The sequence below is a fragment of the Nipponia nippon genome, unplaced genomic scaffold (assembly GCF_047370975.1).
Source record: "Nipponia nippon isolate SJK-2023a ecotype South Korea unplaced genomic scaffold, ASM4737097v1 scaffold_5, whole genome shotgun sequence".
In the NCBI taxonomy this organism is placed as follows: domain Eukaryota; kingdom Metazoa; phylum Chordata; class Aves; order Pelecaniformes; family Threskiornithidae; genus Nipponia; species Nipponia nippon.
The window spans coordinates 77,380,033-77,398,678 of NW_028262369.1; the positions used below are offsets into that span (position 1 = coordinate 77,380,033).

Genomic DNA, 18,646 nt, shown 5'->3' on the forward strand with positions numbered 1-18,646 from the left:
GGTTAACTAATTAGATAAAGTTCTGATGTTGATCAGATATGACAGAAAAAAAAAAAAAGGGAGGAAAAATCCCTGACTATCCTGAGTATTCAGCATGTAAACTTTGAGATAACCATTAGACGTTTCAGGAAGGATTATTAGCTGATGAGATGGTGGGGAGTTGTCCTCAGTTCTGTGGAGTAAACATGATTTTCAGTTTTTATGACCCTTCAGGGCATCTGTGTACATTATTTCACGTCAGGAGTTGTCTTGAAGGCAGAGCTTAGAACCTGCTTTGTCTCACAAAAAGCAAGCTGCATCTCTTTCATAGGTAGCTTAGTTATGAAATACCTTATTTGCAATACAAAACATATGTCAATTATTTAAAAAAAAAATAAATCTAGTAGCCTAAGGACTTAAAAGAAAGTACGTTCAGGACTTGCAGTAATCTGTCACAATCCAGTGGGAAGAGGTAGTGTGATGCTTAAGTTTGTCAATTTCACTTGATAATTGAGCAGTTGGAATTCAACATGCTCCCTCTGGTGAAAAATTGGATCCTAGCAGGTTGTACTCAGTTTTGAAAATACCACAGTCTTGGAGGAGCTTCAAAGTACCCATTACTTCTTTAGAATAGTCGCAGTTTATATACTGTTTCCAAGACAGCTTGTTAGGATCTGTCTGCTCTCCAGTTACTGGCTATCATGTTGGTTAGGCACACTTTCTGGAGCTAGCAGCTTGCACACATAGCCTGTGTTCCAAGCAGCTAGCCTGGACTAGCTACTGAACCAGAAAAAATGCAAAAGGAATATCTTATAATACTTTAAGCATAATAAGGGTTGATTAAATGCTGTACTTGCTCAACTGTTGCTTTAAAACTAACTTACTTTCACGCATCTTACACTGGTTATCTCAGTGTATTTTGAAGTTGACATTTTGCAAAGCAAAGAGGTACTTTTTTCTAAACCTATGTTAAACTGTCTTTTGTTTGTAATTCATTGAAGCAAAATACTGTGGTAAGTTTTATCTTTCTGTAGACAGTATAGAATTACTGTTTATCAAAAGCAGTATTTTAATCAGTCATAAGCAACTGTTTTGTTGCCATTTTTCAATGGTACAGCACAGCCAGAATGATGGGAAGATGCCATAGAGAATAAATTATGTTGAAATGGCAGTAGTATTTTCAGCTAATATCTGCATGTGTGAATGTGAATTTTAACACTGTTACTCAGGTTTTAGTATCTTATTTGCTTAGAAGCATCATCATAAGTACTTGAAACTTGCAAGTATTTTTAGAATAACATATTTATTTTTCGCCCCTCTATGAAAACCAGAAGAAAAGAAAAATGAAGACAGGACAGTAGAAACAAATGAAGGAACATCATCAGGGAAGTCCAAAAGGAGATTTCCAGATTTTGGGTAAGATTTTACTTGTGTTCATTTGGAAATAAATAGCTTTCAGTGTTACTTTTGGAGAATATCATGTTCTCTAAATTAAAAAAAAAAATGTTGAGAAATCCAGTAATGCTACTTCATAGCAACACCACTGGACAGAGTATTTTTCATCTTGAATTTGTAATGTTGCATTCATGTTTCTACCACATTTTGATTTTATTTATCTGTACTTTTTTCCCTCAAAGAATTTCTTAGGGTTCTTTAGTTTTTATCTGAATATGCAATTTCTCTATGAATTAAATTGCAAATCCATGTGTAGTTTTATGCCAAAATATTGTTGGAGCCTAGACTCTAATGTTATGTCCTGCTGGCATTATAGTCTAAAGTAGATACCTGTCTTGCCGTAATTCCTTCTGCAGTGGAGGCGTTGTTACGCAGGGTTTGGCTATAGTAGCTGCTTACTGAACTGCTCCTTGGAGGCGGGCAGCAGTGATGAGTGGATTTCTGAATTTTATTTAGAAGATGAGATTGCGAACAACAAGGGGTAAAACAAAAGTGCAAGCTGCATATGATCTGCAGATGCAGTGTGGTAACTGAACTCTGGGGAGAGAAGAGCTGCTACATTTTGCAATAAGCCTTGCTCCTTTGGAGCCAGGTATAAAGCTTGTTGAAGCCTGCTGACATCAAAGGCTCAGACTGGTACTGCAACAAATAAATCATAACATAAAAATGGTAACTTATTTCACACACAGAGAATGTAGTTAGTGACTTAGTTCAAGTCACTCTGCATTGCATATGAACATTTATATAGCAATAAAACTGTGTTCTTCCTTTGGGTTGTATCCACTATAGGCTAAGTTTCTTTGGGCATTTTCTGTGTTTATTTTCATTGTATGTGGTCTTTGAAAGGTACTTTCATAATCCTGTCATGGTTCTTAAATAAAATATGAATGACAGTACTTTTTAAATTGCATGAGTAATCTGCAGAATCATGCTCTGTGTAACAATATAAATGTGGCTTTTTGTAACTGTTGAAATTAATGTAAAAACCAGCGTGCTAATTAAAAAAAAAAAAAGTTGCACTGTGTAAATGTAAACGCTTTATGAAAACTGTGGTTTTTTCACTTCAGTGGATTACGGAAATCTGGGGGAAAGGGCAAGAAACAAGAAAAAGAAAATCTAAGAGGTTCTCTGGATAGCAGGTAGTTGGGTTTTTTGTTTGTTTAATACATACATGCTGCATTCCTAAAATTTTTAACCTAAGAATTTCTTTAAAACTATCATTACTGTTTAACCTTAAAAGTACATTCAAGTATAACAGTGGCAAAATTCTAATATAATGATGTGGAGATGAGCTTCTAATCTCACGAAGTAAGAAAAATACATGGAATAGTATGTAGGAAACAGTAAAGCAGGGTTACATTTTAAAGTGGCTCATAAGATTAACATGCTCTATCTTAAATATAAAATCTATATTTTGCTTAGGAAGATGAATGAGTAAATTAAATTAGCAAATTATTGAAATTGTGTTAAATACTGCAAAAGCTCTTAAATTTGTGTTGTTCGGTAACTCAAATTATTTTGCATGGATATTTAAAGGCAAGTATTAGTTTTCATTTTAAATATGAATTGTGCTGTGAAATGGGTAAAAATGAGTGGTGTTTTGAGTTTGTTGGCTTTTGGGGGGCGGGGTGGGGTTTTTTGCTATTGTTGTTTAAACACAATTTAATCTACCTATTTCAGAGGTTCCCGAGAACTGTTGGATGACTCTGGCAACAATCTATCTGCATCAGATTCAGATTCCCCTGTTCCTACTTGCATGCCTTTCTCTTGGTTTGGAGACAGCCACAAAGAGCCTCAGATTTCTAGTAGCAGCCTGCATGTTACTCAGAGTGGGCAGGACAGTTGTGAACACGGTCAAGAGAAGAACAGAAGCAAGGTAAAGATGACTGATTTGTGCTTTGAATATTTGTGTTGCATCTTGATAAAGTAAAAACATCAGTGCTTAGTATGTGGCAGCTTGATGACTTAGTCCTTGACCACATCGCCTCTTATAAACACTGCTGCGGAAGTTTGAGACTTTACAGCCCTCACAAGCAGAAACTGTGTGAGTGTTTCCATTCCCTCCTGTTCAGTTGAAGCATCAGTGGAGGCTATTCAGGCTGAAGTAGCATCTAAGGAACAATCACAGGGTATGATTTTTCACTGGTTTATAATGCTAAAAGTAACGTTAGCTATAGGACAGTATAGTTTTAAAAGCTAAATCTGTTTCCCCGTCTAATACAGTCTAATACTTAGAAGAAGTATACATAAATAGAGGTCAGTTTCCCAGTCAGTTGGCCAGCCAGTTCTTACCATACTGGTATGTAGGGGTGGAGTACCAGACAGGTGGATGAAGATAGCATCCTGGTTTTCATTCACGAATTTAGTATTGAAAGCCAAGAGACACATCTGTAGAACACTCTCTTTTCTAGGAAACTGCTTCTGAGTAACTGATAATGTTCCAATAATTCAAAGCCTTTTAACCAGATTTTAAGAGTGAAGCTACACAGTTCAGTGTATAACCATAAAGTTACCATCTTTACAGTTTAAACTGTTTGAAAGAAATGGCTGTAATAAGTAAGAAGTTTAATGTGTGCGCTGTCTAAATATTTTGTTAAAACCTATTTCAATGTAAGACTTACTAACAATCTTATTAACTTACCTTCATTCTTGTTTCCTGTGGATTTTGTCAGATTGAAAATTGTAGCTATTTGAGTAACCTCATAAGCTAGGTTTATTTTTGAGTTTCACACTTTTTTTTCACTTTGGTTGTCTAAAATACCCTTTCACTTTTTCTTTTTCCTCTGTGTTATTAGAGAGAAGTGAGTTACAAAACTAGAAGAGAAACTTGCTGGGTTGTAGTCCATGAAGTCACTGATATTTTGCATAGATGGAAAGCCAACTTGTTGTTATCTGCCATGTTTCCAGATGCTGACTGCACTAAAATGCTGTTGTTATACATTTTTCTAAATTACCTTCTGTTTTCTTAGTGTGAATTTACAGTCCCTGTGACAGGAGTAAGGCATCTGCATACATAGCTTGTAAAAAATACAGAAAGTGGTTTTAGAAGCATACAATACCTTACTATAACACAGGAACTTAAGAAGAGTAGGAATTCTTTAATGTCTGAAGTAGAATGACACTTTACAGAATCCTGTCCAATGTATGTCAGTCTTGTGTATTTACAGCTCCTGCATTGTTTGCTTCTGTTGAAGCATTTGGTGGCCAAAAGATGTTTCTGTAAATAAGCTGAGGATCTTGGGACTGCAAGATCCATGTTGAAGGGCATATGCATATACTTCAGTACAATTTTTATTTAAATAGGAGTGCATGGTTGATCTCTTAATAGGCTGTAGCAAAGCTATCAAGAGATGTTTTCTGTATAGATAAACATTCAGTGGTTTAGCTTTCAAAGTCTTTCATTCAGAAGAACCCATTCATCCCCTCTTCATTCCTTCTTTCTGTCAGATTCAAATAATTTTTCTGAGCATAGTAGAAGTCCCACTGCTGCATTTCTGCTACAAGCACCCATAATGTGCTTAAAGACATTTTACTTAAGCACACTTAATAGACACGCTTAATAGACACTTTTTTTGACAATCAAAAAGGTATAGATCTTACCAGATTGGGTGCTCTCTTCCTTTCCATGTTGCCCTAAAACAACAGCCTTTTTTTTCTCATCATTGTACACTTTATCCAAGTTGATTATCACTTTAACCTTCCAGCTGGTTTCTTGCCTCTGTTTTATTTTTTGTTTCCTTCTCATGCTCCAGTATGTAATTGCTGCTTGCTGCTCTTTTCTTTTCCATAGTGCCAGTTGCAAACCAGCAGCTGGAAGAATATAGAAGTCTTCGGCTATATTCCTGCTTTGTAAAATGGTAGAAAGCTGACCCTGTTAAAAAAACAAATTCTCATATGTTAATTGATCCTAAAATCATACTTGGCCTCTCCAAGGTCAGGCTGTTTTTACTTTGCAATGTTTGGGGTCTTTTATAAAGATGGTAATGTGACAGTAGCTACTGCTTGGAATGACTAATCTTTGTAGATCTTAACCTGAGGTTAATCATTAAGTTTGTGCTACAATAACAAGGCTTTGGCTGGTAAACCTCACTATGAAAAGACATTAAAACTGAGTAAGAAATGTGCTTGACGACTCAGCAGTGAGTCTTGTTACTAAAACAGCATAACAGCAGGGACAAAATCATCTTCCCAGAATTGAGGGAAAGAATACTCCTTTTTGTTGATGCTAACTCCATAATATTTATTACTTTTATGTCTGTAGTATCCCATATGATCAGGTGAAAGCATTTCTTAAAGAGCAGGTAAAAGTTGAAACCCTAAAATAAGAAGTCTGTCATGTAAAAATCTGACTGTTGCACTGAATCTTTTGCATTGTGTAGTTCTGTAGTTTTAATATTGGTGGTGTAAGGAATATAATTATATTTTAACTGTTTTCTGTTTCTGCAAAATTTGGGTGTTAAAATTACTGCATCTAAAAGGATTTAGTTTTCTTAAAATGATACTCAAGTTAGCCTTAAACTTATTTGGCAAAGTAATTAATCAACTTCTTGTTGCTTGTGAAAACCAGAAACACAAGAACTAAAATCCTGTGATCTGAGTGTTTGCAGACTGTTTAGCCGTGTGAGATTTCTAAATTACACAGTTCTTAAATTAGTCCCTTTACATAATCTGCCCCTTGATTCAGTCCCATTCTCTGATAGAATACAAACAGATACATACTGTTCATAGTCATTATTTTTCCAGAGCATTATTTAGCTTCTGTAAGCTTGTATGCAGTGTTTCATTTTTGTTGCAAGGAAGAACACTCTGGTATAAACTATTTATATCCTAGTACCCTAAATCTTAGGAAACATACCTATAAAACCTCTTCTATCTAAATTCTGTGGTCTTCAAGAATCAAAAAATCTTTGCAACTGGCTCTAAATACTGTAAAGGGAAATTACCACTTCTTTAAACTGAATAGGAGCAGGGGGAGGAGAAAACATTACAACTGGTGCTGAGATGCTTTACTTTTGGCTATGTTTTCTTCATATTTTTTCTAAGGTCTCATTAAATATTTTCCTCAAATATAATCCTGTCCCTTTTTTTTTTTTTTGGTACATTTTTGTTTCTGAATTGTTCTCAATTGCTCTGCAAAGTTAGAAAGAGTGAACTGAAGGGTGGCTAAAAGAAAAGCTCCTAAATAGATTTTCAGTTTAGGTTGAAACTAATTTGAGAATAGGTTGATGGACAAAGTATTCTGTTGTTTCTGGTAATACTTTTTACATCTAAAAGACTGAAGAGGTCCTTAAAATATAATGTAATTAATAAAATAATCTACACGGTAAATAGAATACCATTTTTCCTTTATGTACAATACCACACTCCATGAAAAGGTAGCAGGAAAGCTCAAGTTGTGGTTTGGGGGTTTTTTTGTTTGTTGGGTTGTGGTGGTGTTTGTTTTTTCTTGTTGTTTTTTTGGTTTTCTTTACCTTTTTTTTTTTTTTTTTTTTTTTTTTTTTTTAAAGACTGGAAATATGTATCAGTAATTTAGGCTAAAACGGAGTGCAAAGATCTATCCACCCCCAAAACAAAAGTAGAATAATCTAGAAAATTTAGAGTTCAGGTTAAACTGAAATCAGAACACAAATACAAAAGTGCTCAATGAAGACAACTGCGAAAACATAGTTCTCTTATAGCAGCATAAGTTACTGAAGAAAAATGTCTTTAACATCAGCTTGATTTAGGATCTCAGATTATTTGTGTATGTAGGGATACGGTATGGCATCCTTACAAAGTATAGTTAGTTGATTAGAGACTTAGATAAAATAATAGTAAATAATTGCTTGCTGTGTATAGGCAACAAAGAGTACTGCTGAGAAATAAATTTTAGAAAGGCAAAAGTAGGAGGCATGCTTTTGGCGGAATTATTTTTCACTCACTAAAGAAAAATAACAGAGAGGTCATGATCTGAGTTGGAAACGGAGGTAATCGAATTAGAAAATATTCTGGGAAACACATACATTAGTATTCTTTAAGATTTTCTTACTACACCTGCTGTGAAGTTTTCAGGAGTAGCATGTGGTTTTTTCGTAGTCTTCAGCTTGAGTCACATGCTGCTCAGGTAAGCTGCCTGAGGTTGTATGAGTACTGGCTGCTGGATAAGTTTGAAAAAAAGCTAGATTCTGCTGCTTTTAGATGTTAAGGCAGGAGTACAGATCCAAAAACTTCCTTTAAACACAGACTAAGTGTAATAACTGAATGTAAACAGTAAATGCTATGAAAATTTACATTCTTTCAACATGATAGTTCTTACATTAGTCATATTTCTAACCTGAATTTTACTTTGTTACATATTAAAAAAGAACAAACAAACTAGTACTTTATTAATTTATTAAAAGAATACATTTGTCAATCTCTTATTTCAGAAGAACTCTCTATTTTGAAAATATTTTTTTCAGGCTGTCAAACTGCATAACTGCCGTAGCTTTACAGTGTTAAACCATTTTTTGTAAAGACATCCAAGTAATTGTTTAACTTCTAAAATGTTCAGCTTTATTATAGTGTTTTTACACTATTTGGTACTTTAACTATAAAAAAGATTTTACATTGGTACAGTCAATTTATTATAAAAATTCTTCTAAAGCTAATTTACATCTATGTGGTATTTTTCATATCAAGGTAACTTTCAGATGATGTGATTCTGTGCCTCAAATGCAACCACCTCAAAACTGAATCATAGAGTAGTTTGGGTTGAAACAGATTTTTAAAGGCCATCTATTCCAACCCCTCCTGCAATGAGCAGGGACATCTTCAACTACATCAGGTTGCTCAGAGCCCTGTCCAACCTGACATTGAATGTTTCTAGGGATGGGGCGTCTAACCACCTCTCTGGGCAACCTGTTCCAGTGCTTCACCACCCTCACTGAAGTTGTTAAAATGAACAGCAATACAATACAGTATCTTTAATTAGAGTTTAGAGTTTTGGGAAAGCTTGTCCTTATGCAAGCTCTGTATTCTCTATTCATGAACGAATTTAAACCCTGATCTGCAAGCTGCTGAAAGCTCCTTGCTATTCCAGTTCTTAATTTATGTCAGACAAAGTCAGCCTATTTGTTCCACTGTCAATGACAGTCGCTCAATACTGGGCCGCTATGAAGTCTAAATCTAGTTCTCATTTTCAGAAACTTTCTAAGTTATGGGGGCACTTCCGTGCCACGGGAATCTTAGTGACCATAAACAATTAGGACTGATTTTTATCTTGCCAACAGAACAGCACCTTCTGAAGCACATTCATAGTGCTTGTGTAAGTTTCAATTGAATACAAACTTGGCATGAATAATTCAACCAAATGAATCTTAAATTGCTTCTTCCTGAGTGTGGTATGCCTGCTGAAAAAGTAACCACATGTATTTCCTTGTGTACTTTAACACCATTTCAGGTTATGACTGATTCTCCACATAAGGTGCTCTTATTGGGGATATTGCTTTAAATTTGTTATTGTGTTTTCAAATTCAGAAGTTTAACAAAAGCAAGTCAGATGCCTGATGTAGTGAGTGCATTTCATATGTGATCTAAAGATAACTGAGTTATAGTATTTTTTTATCTTTTTTTTTTACCAAAAATCAATATTACTTGAATGTCACCTTATGACCTGCTGTTCCAAGGAGTGAGTTAATAAAACGTTATTTCCACTTGTTTGCAGAGTAGAATTGTCATAGATGATACATACCATAGCAAGCCAAGTTGTGAACTTTCAGGGTTAGTGACAGAACCAAATCTGTCAGGTCGTTCACACACTTTAACCTTCTCTTCAAATGAGGTGAGTTTCAAAGTGTGTATATGTGTCTTGTTGATGTTGTTGTTCACACTACAGCATGTTTAATAGAAGCAGATTTGTGTTATGTGGAACTAGATGGCTGTTTCCATATTTGAATGTTGAAGAGCACTGTAAAGAATCATAAGCTGTTGCTGAACTAAGGGCATGGACTAGTAGATGCTGTATCAGCCTTTGTGTTCTGATCCTAGTTATATCATAAAAATTGGAATGAACTCTGTCTGATCAAATTGCACTTTTTAATTTTAAATATAACACCTTTCTGTTCCACTAATTTAAAGCAACTTCCTAGGTGAATGAAAACCGCAGCATTTTTGACCTTGCCTTCACATCTGTGCAGGTTTGTTTTACCATAAAATCTCATCTAAATAAAAACAAACAGAAGAAAAAAAAATGGCAGAATATAGTGGTTCTGATATATAGGTAGAAACTAAATACCTGAAAGTCAGTGTTCATCCCCCTGGAAAGCTAACTCCTTTGGCTGCAGCTGAAACCTAAAGCCTACACTTTGGTAATATTCTGAGATATTGTCTCACTCGGTGTTTGACTGATGGTCATCTTTATAAATTAAATCCTTTGTAGACTAGGAGGAGTCATTAAAAGCTGAACACAGTCATCTTCCAGAAATGAGTTAGAGGGCTTGCCAAACTGATAAAGTTTGAAGAAAAAAATCAAATGGTGGTTCATGAATGTGGGGGTTTGTTATTAGCTATCTTAAACCAGACTTTGGTGAAAATCTTAAAATTTTCCGGTAATGTGTAGAAAGTCAGAACAGTCTTACAAACAATGCTATAAATATGAAATCACTAACATAAAAATCTGGGGCATCAAAAATTGTGTAACTAGTTTACATGTTTTAGTAGTGGACTAATTTCTTGCAGATTATTATCAGAGATAACAGTCATAGATCTAATGAAAACAAGAGGAAATCCAGTTAATATCTATCATTGCAAGTGCTCCCTGCAGTTTTTTTGAATGGAATGGTTCATGAATGGAATATGTGTTTCTAAAACTGTCAAGTAGTATAAATCGTAAGATTTTAACAAAGCTAAATATCTTCTTGAATATTGTTCTTTGATCAGTGTTACAACTTCCAGTAAACTTCTGGTTCTAAAACTCAAACAAAAGTTGTCTATTACTAATTGTGCATGTGTGAAGTGATATTTTAAGCCTTTTTTTTTTTTTTTTACAGATGAGTCTGATTCTAGTGTTCTCTCTAGTTCATATGTTGCTTACGCATATGACCAATGAAAGGTGTTTGTACCTGTTCAGTAATTACATTGATTATCAGGGTCAGTTCTGAGGATAATGATAAACACTGAGCTGGTCTCTCTTTTGGAAAGCAGTTGTGTGTGGAGAAAAATAGGTAGTTCTGTTCTTGAGGTTTTTTAATTGGTAGTACAATACATTGAGGTCTAGGAAAAAATAAGTACTAATCTTATAGCAATTTTGGATGTTTCAAATCCTTACCTTAAGCCCTTCACAAGTAGAATTTCTATCTGGTGCTTGTTGTTTGGATGGGTTCATAAATATTCATCGGGATCATGCTAGCCAGTGCAACAACCCCTGCTTTCAGAGGAGTGAGCTACTGTGTGCTGCCCTACAAATCCTGGAATTGTTAGTAGACAGGAGATGGAAACACCTCTTAGAAATCGAGATGGGAGCAGCACTGAAGAGTCTGTCTCAGCTGGGCAGGTACTCACAGGCAGCTTGGGGAAGTGACAGCGTGGTGAGAGTCAGCTAGCAGTCAGCTAGTTACAGCAAAGGCACCTCCACACACAGTTGGTTAGCAAGCTAGCTGGTAATCCCTCCTACTCTTCTAAAGTTTTTAATCTGTTAAATGGTGTGATGGCATTGGTGTTTTCTTGGGTTTTGTATTTTTATCTTTAGAGCCTTCAGTATTTCTGTACTTGCTTTCTGAATCATCTGCGTGTTTATGCAGGAGCACATGGTTTTCTCATGCTCCATACCCTATAAGTAGTTTTAGTTCTGCTTTCTGAATTTGCAGCTGATCTTGCATGTGTGTGTGTGGTGGCTGTTTTGGGGACTGTAACTCTAATGTACAAGCAGCTTGGGACAGTCCCTCTGCCTCTGGAAGGATGGTAACCAATTGGAAAAAAAATGATGTAGAGGTGTTATTTAATGACCCATAAGCATTACTCAAAAATCAGTGTTCTTCATCATAGTATTCTACACTTTTCACTTTCCTATTGATATTCTGAAAAAATAGTTACAGATGTGCTTTTCCCTTGTGCAGTAGTGAAAAATTCAAATTACACAGGATTAAATGTCTTCCTGTTCACCTCCATTTCTGTGAGGAGATGATGTCTAAGTGTTTTAACACAGATTCAGTTTTTGGTACAACTTCTTCTGGTTTTAGAGTTGTGTCTTTACCAATATGAAGTAGGAGGAGTTTATTAGCAACTGATGATGCCGAAAGCCTAGGCTGAAATTAGTAGCTCAGTCTGACGGACTCCTCCATGGTACAGTCTGTTAGCTGCTCTAATCCATACTGCTTGGAGGAACTGGTGCAGAGAGCCTCCGAGATTCTGTCAGGGGACCGCATTCCCCTGGCGGAATCAATGAATCTGGGCTTCTTTGTTTGCCAGGAGTACACCTTCTTCAAGTACTTACACTCTGAAATTACAGAAGTGAAGTTGTTGCATGGCTAGCATTAAATAAAACTAATGAGTGAGTTCCAGCTGGAATAAAACATTTTACACATTTCTCAGTGTAAAGGAGATATATAGAGAGAGAGACAGACATATATACATACACACACACACACACCCCCTAAAGGGTAAAAGTAGATCTATATAAAAAAACATATATGTGGCAATATATATTTTAGTATTTCTTGCTGCTGATAGACCACACACAACTCTGAGATACAGGTCAAACTTGAAATGCAAAAAGTTTCCCCTTTTTTGTGTATTATTCATGAACACTTGCTAATATGAGACAAAATAAAAAGTTACCAGTATATATTTTATATTACAATATCAGGTTGAAGAATACTGTTATCTAAAATTATTTAAAATAAATGGGCGTTTTGAAATTCCTTTAGTAATTTATACAACGAATCTTCTTTCTCTGTACAAAGCATCTCGAGCTTGATAGCTTGGATAGAAAACTCACTGTGCCCCAGTTGTCTTGATACAGGTGCTGTATAGGGCACTTCAAGCAAAACCTCTTCTAGAGCCCTTTGCTGTTATTTTGTGAGAATTGCCGCTATTCTTTTGCACATCAGGAAGGTGGATGTGTTCGCACTTGTTATTTCTACATAAGCATTTTAATGTGGATTAGGAGTTCATTTTTGAAGTAAATCTCCTGGTTGTCCCCACTAGCCTTACTTTGATTTATCTTGGAAATCAAATCAGATGTGCTTCAACAGTGTTCCTGGTGCGTTCCAGCTGCTAGTGGCCACTGAGTCTGCGACCAGACTAGAGCTATTCAGAAGTGAAAACCCTTTGAAATGCTTGTAGCGTGGATTTTGGGACAAACTGTTCTGCTCTACAAACTTGTTCCTATTTATCTGCACTGCCTCCTAATGTAACCACTGCCCTTTGTTTCACAGACCGGGTAAAGCAAAACTGTTTCTAATCATGTGTAGTGGTCTGATACACTGGAAATTTAAAATTGTGTTTTTTCACCTCAGATGTATGTTCCGTGTTGCACTCTGAGGATCGTGTGGCAGGCCTACATCTTGCTGTCTTTCACTTGCAATTGCTAGAATTATTTTGTTACATTCAACCAACTCTCTAATTTTCCATCAGGGGAGTTGGATTTTGTGAGATCTCTCCAGCTGTGAGCTGTAGTTGTTCCCCTGAAACTTACAGGGTCAAATCCATCAGGAGAAAGATGCTTATTTCCATGTTTTCTGTTTACAAATGACATGTGTAAGGCTTGCTGGAAAAAGTGCGCGTACTTTCTGCTGTTTTGCAAATATCTTTGATAAGTAGTGGAAGCTGTCTAGTGGAGCAGTCTGCAAGTCTAATGCAGCCTGTACTCAATCATGAGCTAGCGAGAGATCATTTTGGATAGTTAATAAAACTTCAGGTAACTCTGATGTTACTGATTCAAGTATCGCACTAGAATTTCTTCTGTACAGACACTGAGCTCTGTTTTATGTAGCTTTTCTTTTGTGATGAAGTAATGGAGTGCTTCAGGACGAACAGCAGTACCTTTTTCCCCTCAGAAGCCAACTGAAATTGAAGCAGGGAGCTTCAAAAGCTCTGTGAGCTGCCAAAGTGTCTTTTCAGTGGAAGGCTACAAGCTCTTATGTTTCTGAAATGGTCTTCTACTAGGCAGACCCTTTAAAATGTTGACATAATGGCATTAGATGAAACAATAAACAGTCTTCTCTTTTTTTAGAAATGCACCAAATTTAATAAAACTGTACCTGGAACAGTCACCAGATCTACTGACTACTAAAATTGCTTTTATTCTGGATTTCCTTCACTTAACAATAATCAATAATACAGTTGAAGTGCTACCTGATTCTTCTTGATGCTGTGTAAGGCAGATTCCAACATTAGGATTGAGCTACCTTAACCGACTAACTGAGGAAGCTTGTTCATTGTTAAGATACATCAAGTTTAAGCAAATGCTTTGCGATATAGTTTCTTAGAGAAAACCATTTATGTTCTCTATTTCTGACTTAGTTTGTGTTGAATGTTGTAGCGTCTTTTTGTTTATAGCAAACTCCTAGGCAAGCTGACTATAAACTGTGATCTCAAGAACTTAAGTCCTTTTGGAGCTAGAGTATGTTTAAAAATGCATTTTGTTAATCAAACTCAATTGGCAACTAGAATTCAACATATAGTCAAGTAAAACATTGCTTATGGTGACTTTTCTCAATTGGTTAGGCATTAGATGATGAATTTGCAACAACAGGAAAGCAAAATCAATGGCACAGTAGACCTATTTCTGAATGGACCACCCAGCAAGTATGCCACTGGTTAATGGGAATGAACATGGAGCAGTATATTACAGAGTTCACAGCTATGAACATAGATGGACAGCAGTTAATGCAGCTCGACAGTGAGAAGTTAAAGGTATGTGAATATCCCAGGATAGATTTGTAACTGTATAAATTTCACTGCTTATTCAGGTATATTTTTAACCTACAAAGTCTATTTTCCTGTTTTCATGGCTTTTTAAGGAATAGAGTTTTGCTTTTGAAATACTTGGAGACTATGCAGTTAGATGAGAATTTAGTAATTGATTGTACAATTAAAGACAAGCTGTTTTTAATCAGAAAAATACCAAGTATTTCTTCCTTGTTTGCATCTTGAGGTAATCCAAGTAAGCATAATTCCCCAAAGGGGCCTGATACATCTATCATCAGTTTCAGCATAAGGTCATACCAAAATGAAGATCCAGCCAATTCAAATGAATAGAATTGCAGGATCCAGTTTTAGAAATCTGTTTCTTCCGCATCTCCTCTTCAAATGGGAAGGCTAAAATCCTATCTGGTGACCTTTTAAATGTTTTTGGTTTTAATTCCTGCTGAAAAAATCTATTCTAAATCTTTCTTTTGAGCCTTTTCTTGCCATTTTACCTTCAGAAGCTGCATGGTATGTATCCCTTATAGTGCTAGTAAACTCCTTCAGTTTTTCTTTCTCATTAGATTATCAGATTGCATTTTGGACAGGCAAGATGCGTGACTAAAATGAGGTTCACTGGTCTATTCTGGCATAAGGCAAATTATTGTTAATGATCAATAGTAGGATTTGAGTTTTTTGGGGAGGAAAAAAGTGTCTAACTTCAGTCTCCAAAAGATACCTGCATTTTAGAATAGATGTGCAACACTAAATGTACTGTATTTTGTTAATTAAATATTTTCTTGAACACAGAGGAAATACATGTTCTGGTCTGTCAAATGACTGTATTTGGGGAACTTTGGATGTTGACGCTTAAAGCTTAATTGATGCCTAATGCCATTAGGAGTTCCATGGAGTGTGAGCAAGTGCTGTAACTTAGAATCGGGTACTGCCACCTGTTGATCAAAAAAATCAAAGTGTACCATTTGCTTACTGAATACACTTCTTAATGACACACTTTAAAAACCTTACTATCAAAAATTAAAGAGTAGTTACTAAATATAAATTCCTCTTGTATAAAAAGAGCTAGAAAAATATTTTGAGACTACTACTTATTATGCTATTTGGTGGAAATTGTCAGGTGTCTACATGTTTGTAAAATGCAATGAGATGCTGTTATTTCACAACTGAACAAGAGTAGGCCCTTGTTTCCTTACTTACCTTGTTACCTAGATGATCATTTACAATGCTCTTGAGGACCTGGGTCCTTATTTTTCAAATAAATAGACTATCTTGAAGCAAAGTGAATAGCACTTTCTTAAACTGTTCATGCACAAACACTGTTGACAGTGCTGTTGGAAAAATTAATGAGGTATTTTTCTTTTTTTCCTCCTCTTCAAAGGCTTTGGGAGTTTCCAGTCAAAACGACCGATCAACAATAAAGAAAAAAATTAAGGATATTAGAAAAACACAAGAAAAACTGGAAAAGCAGAAGGAAAAGGTTCAAAAGAAGGAGAGAGAAGTTCGCAAGACTGGCAGAGTGGCAACCACTCTTGAATCAAGCTGCTAAAATGATCCTGTTTTATTTTAGCACAGACTTACTTCATCTTGAGGAAGTTCAGCAGATTTGTATATAATTGTACAATTGAGGGATGAGGGAAAGTGCAACAGTTTAACATGGTAGGTGGTTTTTTACTTTTTAATTATGGTCCCTCCCTATTGCAACCCAATAAAATGAAATAATGTTTTCAGTATTTTTATTCCTAGTTGACTCTGCCTGTACTAATAGACAATAATTTAACTTTCTGCCTTAAGTAAAATTTGTGCTTCTAAGACCTCATATGCCCTTTACATTGAAATTGATGTTCGTGAAAAGTAGAATACTGTATTAAAAATCATTCCAGTATTAGTCAACTAGCATTTGATAGAGTTGAATCTGATAGAGGGACAATAGAAAAATCCTGCCAACAAATTCAGTCTCTGACAGTCTGTTTATCTGTTGCCACTAAAGATGTACAGTAAAAATTAAGTTTAAGAAAACAGTAATGTCAAATTAATTTAAAAAGAAAGCATGTATTTCAAATTTATGGATTATTTTGTTTAAATTCTTGTATTTCTGGGATTTTTGTTCAAAGTTCACTGTAGTAGCACATTGGTTTTGAATTCTATGTGTTGCAATTTACTGAGAAAATAACAAGAAATGTTAAGTAGTTTTCACAAACTACATATACTAAGCATAATATTAAGTTTTCTGTACACTACCTGTATGGTGTTGGGACAACGTTTAAACCTATAAATAAGATCTTTTTTAACGTATTTTTCCTAAATAATACATAGTTTTATAGATTTATGCTATGAATAAGATCAATTTGCAATACATGTATTTCTCTTTTCTACCTGCTACAAGATTTTTGCGGACCAAATTTATATATTTGCTAATTTTAAACTATACTGTTTTTCAAACTTAAAATACTGAGGGAAGAATTGTAGGAAAAATTACCACTGAAGCACTGGGTTTCTGTGTTGTATTTAAATGTCTGATTGTAGACTACAGATTATTTCTCTTTAAAGGAGGATTTGATTCTCAGAATAGCTTAGAACATGAATTGGTGTTTTGTATATTTACATACTATTTTCTAGAGATGCTACAACAGCACTTCCTTTAATTAGATTATTCCAGAAACATAGAATAGTTTAAATATCAATTCCACCTTAGAATGGACTAGAACAAAACTTAATAATTCGTTTATGTGGACCAAGTTCTCCTTTAAATCTATGGACTGGTTTTCATTTTAATTAAATGAATGAAATTCACTGTTGGTGTTTCACAGTTGTTATTTTTTCACATAAATGTCTTATGAATTTCAGCAAAAGGACTCTGTGGAAATGCTTTTGCACACTAAGCACTTCCAAAATAAAGTTTGAAAATCTTGGTAATAATTACTTTTACAAAGAGGGTCAATTTTCAGTTTTGTGCATTAAGAAACAACTCTTAACTTATTTACTTTGTTTCCAGTAGCTTTGAGTTTGTACTCCAAACTTACAGACCTTGAGCTAGAGAGGAATGCTGCCCTACTAATCAAAGAGAAGGGAATTACAAGTATGGAATGATCAAATGCTTAGGATCACACATGTAAAACCACCCTTCAATTAATTCAGTCAAGGAAGTTTACTTCTCAGTTAAGTGCTTTCAGCTAGAACAGAGAATACTGATGCGACCTTTTTCCTTTAAGCCTACTGAACTGAATGTTGCACCCTGTGAAGAGTTTGTTTCTCAGGAAGGAGACTAGTGGAAATAATAGTTTCAAAGGTTTGCCTGTGTGCAGAGCTCTTGTGGTTAAACGGGGGCCATAGCAGGGATGATAAACTCACCTGGCACCTGAGCATAAGAATATTGATTATCACAGACCACAGCATTTAACATCTGTCAGATGCTAAAGAAGAGGGCTGGCTCCATGGAACTAGCTTAGTACTAAGCCACAAAATCACCCAACTTAAAGTTTAATTTTTAAAATAGTTTTAATGAATAAATGTAGTGATTCTTTCAAAAAATTAAGTTAGCACAAACCAAGATTAATTTTACAGTGTAAGACTGAGCTCATTAGCATACAAAACTATTAGTCTCAGCATTTTGATAGCTGAGCTAGTATACTAATTTTCTACAGTGATTCACTTCAACTTAACCAGTGTGCTAGCAACGACTTCAGTACAGTAATGAAAATATTAAACACAAAAAATATCTTCTGACTTCTATTTAAATCAAAAGTAATCAAAGATCAAACTTGTAAGTAGGGTTAAACATTGTAAACCAAAATATTACTACATTTGTGTTTTCACCACAATCATTCAGGGTGGCGGGTGAGGAGATGGATACAAAGGTAATTACACGGCAAGTTTTCAATCAGTAGCTAGCTGAGAGCATGAAAGAGGTTTTATTTCAATAATACCATATGAAATACTTCAACAGACTTTCTAGAAAACAGACTGTGTTAGCTTTTCTTTAGAAACATCTCTTGTAGTTCTCAGGTATTACTAAAATCAGTTCAGTTAAGTTAGTTAAACATTTAAAACAGCGTAAAAGCTTCAGAGGTTTTTGAATCCCTTGCTGTAACTTTCAGCTTTAGTTTAGCAAAATCAACAGCTGCAAGTGTTCCCTCTAACTTTTGTACAGGCCTCATTTTACAATATGTGGAATTTCTAACATATATCCTCTTGCAGGGCTGAAGAAGAGAATAGCTATAGATTCTCCTCACTTGTAGCCATGTGGATTGAAAGGTACGCCAGTCACCACCTCACACCCTTGTAAAGAAAAATAGGGACCTCTCAAAGTGCCCACAAGCTTGAGTGGAGC

The 18,646-nt window shown here is 35.3% G+C and overlaps 1 protein-coding gene across 4 annotated transcripts in view; it reads left to right on the plus strand.

Moving 5' to 3' along the window:
* Positions 1–17,109, plus strand: part of LOC104010003 (neurabin-1) — a 43,773-nt gene extending 26,664 nt beyond the window's left edge. For 3 of the 4 annotated variants that reach the window (XM_087733312.1, XM_087733311.1, XM_087733313.1), the window contains exons 14-19: positions 1,311–1,395; positions 2,502–2,573; positions 3,115–3,310; positions 9,119–9,235; positions 14,119–14,307; positions 15,698–17,109. In XM_087733312.1, coding sequence (XP_087589438.1) covers positions 1,311–1,395; positions 2,502–2,573; positions 3,115–3,310; positions 9,119–9,235; positions 14,119–14,307; positions 15,698–15,865 — 827 coding nt within the window. In that variant the 3' untranslated portion in view covers positions 15,866–17,109. The remainder of the gene's footprint in view (positions 1–1,310; positions 1,396–2,501; positions 2,574–3,114; positions 3,311–9,118; positions 9,236–14,118; positions 14,308–15,697) is intronic. The other variant, XM_087733314.1, reaches the window with a different exon arrangement.
* Positions 17,110–18,646: the final 1,537 nt, after the last annotated feature.